General features: G+C 49.9%; 2 protein-coding genes across 2 annotated transcripts in view; one reads left to right on the top strand and one right to left on the bottom strand.

Moving 5' to 3' along the window:
* POLR2I (polymerase (RNA) II (DNA directed) polypeptide I, 14.5kDa) overlaps positions 1-855 on the top strand; it is a 1,585-nt gene extending 730 nt beyond the window's left edge. The window contains exons 3-6 of the mRNA XM_006765043.2: positions 130-203; positions 284-358; positions 465-516; positions 748-855. Of these exons, the coding sequence (XP_006765106.1) occupies positions 130-203; positions 284-358; positions 465-516; positions 748-810 (264 nt within the window). The 3' untranslated portion in view covers positions 811-855. The remainder of the gene's footprint in view (positions 1-129; positions 204-283; positions 359-464; positions 517-747) is intronic.
* Positions 856-907: 52 nt separating this feature from the next.
* Positions 908-2,642, bottom strand: OVOL3 (ovo like zinc finger 3). The gene is given in 7 exon segments (XM_015564831.1): positions 908-948; positions 951-1,023; positions 1,026-1,195; positions 1,567-1,587; positions 1,590-1,629; positions 2,410-2,474; positions 2,549-2,642. Coding segments are annotated over 7 exon segments (504 nt in total).
* Positions 2,643-4,680: the final 2,038 nt, after the last annotated feature.

Here is a 4,680-nt window from a genome sequence, read left to right as displayed (position 1 = left end):
TATCTCGAGGTGATTCTCGATACACCCCATTATCCCAACCTTGATACTCTATCCCCTAGTCGTCCTCTCGGGGGAAGCCCCTGCCCTCCCTTTCAGTGGCCTCTTCCTGCCCCACTCGCCCTCCCGCAGTGCCGGAACTGTGACTACCAGCAGGAAGCCGACAACAGCTGCATCTACGTCAACAAAATCACGCACGAAGTGGAGTGAGTGCAGGACCGGACTTTAGGGACGGGGTTCTTGGAGCCCTTATCAGAGCATAATTATCCACCCTCTTCTCGCTCAGCGAACTGACCCAGATCATCGCCGATGTGTCCCAGGACCCCACGTTGCCGCGAACCGAGGACCACCCGTGCCAAAAGTGAGCGCGCAGCTGTCTATTCCGGAGGGAGAATGGCTCGTCCGGCAGAAAGGGGAGGAAGGGGGAGGGAAGGGTTTGGTAATTAAGTGGCTAACTGTCTCCTCAGGTGCGGCCACAAGGAGGCGGTATTCTTCCAGTCCCACAGTGCCCGTGCGGAGGTGAGTGGCATGAAGAAGGCGTTCTGTCTATCCTGTGTCCTTGGTCCTTCCTGGGAGCGGGGATACCAATACTGAGGGGAGCCTGCCCCTCCTGGCGTCCTGAGCTGGGCCCTTACTAGTGGGAAGGGCCCCCTGTCTGTTTTTGTGGGGTGAGGCCCTGCTGGATGGACCTTCCATGTTGTGCCCTCCCTTGGGTCCAGAACCTTCCTAACCTTGCATCCTTTTTGCCAGGACGCCATGCGCTTGTACTATGTGTGCACCGCCCCTCACTGCGGCCACCGTTGGACCGAGTGAACCACCCTCCCCCTCGTGGAATAAATGCTGTGTTCTGTGAGTGCCTGTGCTGTTTATTTTATTTGCCTCTCATGGATTGGACACCGGGTGCACAGTCTCAAGCAACGCAGTGCAGGGCCCAGTGCTGCGCCAAAGTGTTGGCCTCGAACTAGCGAAGCCACAGATCTTGCACACATGTAACTTCTCACGGAGCTCACGGTAAGCAGTAAGCGTAGCTGGCTGGCTGACCGGCCGTGCACCTTGGCAAGATGTGTTTCAAGCTATCAGTGCTATGTAAATGCTTTCCCACAAACTCTGCAGTGGAATGGATGGATCCCTGGGCAGACAGGACAGACGGAAATGACCTCCTGACCAAAGCCAACCCACATTGCACCCTGAGTGTTTCCCCATTTTTACTCCAAGTGCAGCTTCTACCCCACCATCTGCAGCCTCAGTACAAACGTGAGCCAGGCACCTGTGTCCTCCTCACCAGGATGTTCCCCTGGAGCCAGGAGGGCAGAGGGAGGCTTCCCTTTGCACCCTTCAATTTGGGACCTCAATCCTGTAACCAGTACCTGTCTTCACCCTACACCCCTCAGCAGGCCCCTACCCTGGTGCTACATTACACCCATCTGATTAAGTATGTGATGTTCCAAGCTGAGTCTCTCCTCCACAAACACAAACAAATGAAAACTCTATATCTAAGGCACCTCCCTCTATTTTGTTCCATCCCCACCCAGGATCCAGTAGCCCCTCTATGTCCTTGATGCTGCTCACTGGTGTGAATCCTCATGTGAGGTCAAAGGCATTGTGAAAGCCCTTACCACAACAAATCACTATCTACTTGTTGGTTGGAATTCTGCCCCACAGGACAGAGATCCCTAAGGGCTGCCCACCCTGGGGAAATTGTGCTTGGGATGAAGCCTAACAGCTCACTACTAAGAAAGAAAAGGCATTCCCAGCAGAGAGATCAATGGGTGGAAAGGTCCTGAGGCTGGAAGGACATATGCAATGGGCTTGGGGAGTAAGGAGTAGTCAGGTTCTGTTGAGGCTGAGTGGGCAGGGGTGAAACTAAAACAGGAATTTTAGGGGAATATAGGCAGGTTTAGGAAATTTTTAGAATTGGGGTCCATGGAAAAAACATTGGGCTACAGATGGGGGAGAAGTTACATTTCCATAAGACAAGGAAGCCAGGTGCAGTTACATTTCCATAAGACAAGGGAACTGGAACTAGCCAAAAGTCTATAAAGAAGAAGAAAGAACGCCTAGGAGACAATGAGGGAGGAGGGCCTCAGAAGTCACTATAGTAACCAATTTGAAAGGGAATATTGATCAATCAGAGGGGATATCAGGACACAGGAACTGCAGCCTTTATAAACCATGGAAACAGGAAGTGTGTGGGTCTCTTTCCCACTCCCCTCGGGGGAGTCCATTCTGTGGGACTCTGTCCTCTCCCCATGTGGGAGTCTGTACTTGTTCATCAATAAATCTCCACCTTTGCTATACTACCCACTGTTTGTGGATTCATTCTTCAACTCCAGCGGACAAACAATCCAAATTCCAGTCCAAAAATTCTGTTTCAAAACTGAGCAGGGTCTTGTGGGCCACCTGCAGACTCACTGCTGCCCAAGACTCCTCAAGATTGGAAGATTGGTGTGCTGGTAGCCCCTGCAGGCTGCTGCAGTCTGGGAAGAGAAGCCAGACGGTGATGTTTTGTGTCTTCACTGCCCCTCATCTCTGGGCTTAGTAAGGGGCCCACCTGGGACATAGGCATCTCCCCAGAGTTGGTCAGGCAGGTAGTCCCAATTAGGTGTTTGCAGACGCCTACTCCTGACCAGGAAGACATGGGGCATCACCTCCAGGAATGGTAAGATGGTTACACACACACACACTGGGGCTGTCTCTTTCACCTGCTGTCAGACCTCACCAGCATGATTATCCCAGGTGGAAAGGGAGAGGGCAGCCATGAAGGAGCTTCATTCTCTCAATGCAAATTTCATGACAGGCCCAGGGAGCAGACTTCCAGTTACCTGTGTCTTGGGGCCTACCATTCCTTCCCTTCTATGACAGATTCCTAAAGGTACTCTCCAGCCTCCAGGGACAGACAAGCTCTAGGACCCCCAAGTAGGTCAAGCAAGGGCAAGACTGTAGCCTAGGAAGCTCTTGGGGATGGGGAGAGGAAACAGAGACCCTAAGGGTTCTGAGTGTCTTCCCATAGTACCAACAGGGCTGAACACCTAAGGGTCTGTTTGCCAGGCAACATCCTACTTAGTTATTCAAATCACAGTAGCTGTCCGAGGAAGCAGGGGAGGGGTGACTGATTACTTGCTTCAGAGGATAGAGGGACAGCAGGATCTAATAAGTAAGGACAGAGTGAGGTTCCAGGCTGTGCATTTTCAAGCAGGATCTCCACCTTTTTGATCCTCAGATACCTAGAACTGATGTTCAACCAGAAGCACACTATTAAGGTGTAGCAGACATTAAAATACTGGTTAATATCCAGCTCCTAGTGACTGCCTGGGACAGCTCTCCTTCAGTCTCCGCACATTTCAAAACCATTGCCAAGGACCTTACCTCAGCACTCTGGCTAAGCTGTATTCTAGATTGGTCATTGGACTCTTAACCAGGGGTTAAGGATTTTGAACATTCCTCATGCCGTTGTTACTCACCCAACAATTTTATGAACTCCAATTACAGACTATGTCTAACTCAGCACTGAAAACAAACACATAGCTTAGTCCTTGAGGGAGACACACCAGTGACTGACTGCCCAGAATGACATGATGGGTGAAGCGGAGGCAGAGTGATCTAAACTGTGATGGGGAGAATCAGGAGGGGGCCACTCCTGATCCAACCTAAGGGTTGAGGAATAACTTCCTGGGTATGAGCCCTGAGGGAATGAGGATTGGGATGAAAGGGGAGAGTGTTCCAGACAGATGAAACAGTCTATATAAAGGCTTGGTGGTGAAAGAAGCAACATTTATTCACAGTCCTTATAGTCAGTCCTGCTGATTCATTTGGGGAAGCAAGTGAGGCAGTGCTGAGTCTGCTAGCCCAGAGCTTTGCCAATGTGTCTCTGCAGGATCTTGGACTAGTAAGTCTCTTTCTACCACTGGTTTGTGTTAAAGATCCATGCAGAGCATGAGGGGAGAATGCTGGCCATGGGATCTGGCATGTGGCAGACATATAAACAGAAGGGTTATTAGGAAGTCTTGAGGGTGGGTAGCTAGGCAAGCATCTGAGTTTCAATTGAGCTGCCTGTATGTGGAGAGCAGCTACAGTGTTTGGACAGCTTCAAGCCTCAGACTAATGAGAGGGCACGGTCCTCTCATGGCCAAACCGCATGCAAATCCTTGTTTGGAGGGCAAAGCCCTCCCAGCACAATTATAGCCAAAGGCTATAGTTGTAAGCTTGACTTTATGGTCAGAACCTGTGGTCCTATGAGGCTAAGTGATATAGGCTGCAGGAGGTGCAACTAGTAAACAAAGCTTGATCAGGTGCATGTACCGTATTTGCCGGCGTATAAGACAACTGGGCGTATAAGACAACCCCCTAACATTTCCACTCAAAATACAGAGTTTGTTATATACTCACCGTATAAGACTACCCCCTCTTCCGCACACCTTCCACACACCAAATAAAAGGTAAAACAATATCAGATTTGATTTTAACATTTTAATTTATATTCAAATGCTTATGACATGCAGGAAAACTGTCACAAGGCTGTATGTAATCAAACATATACATAAAACAGTGCAAGTTTATTACCGGTAAACATACCGGTAATTCACTAAAGAAAACACACTCTATAGACTGGTACCGTAGATGCTTCTCAGGAACACAGGCAAGCAGCCCACAACCTAGAGGGACTGTCAATGATAGAAGAAAGAT

Source organism: Myotis davidii, unplaced genomic scaffold (genome assembly GCF_000327345.1).
Source record: "Myotis davidii unplaced genomic scaffold, ASM32734v1 scaffold681, whole genome shotgun sequence".
NCBI classification, from domain to species: Eukaryota; Metazoa; Chordata; class Mammalia; order Chiroptera; family Vespertilionidae; genus Myotis; species Myotis davidii.
This window is presented reverse-complemented; position numbering and strand designations above follow the sequence as displayed.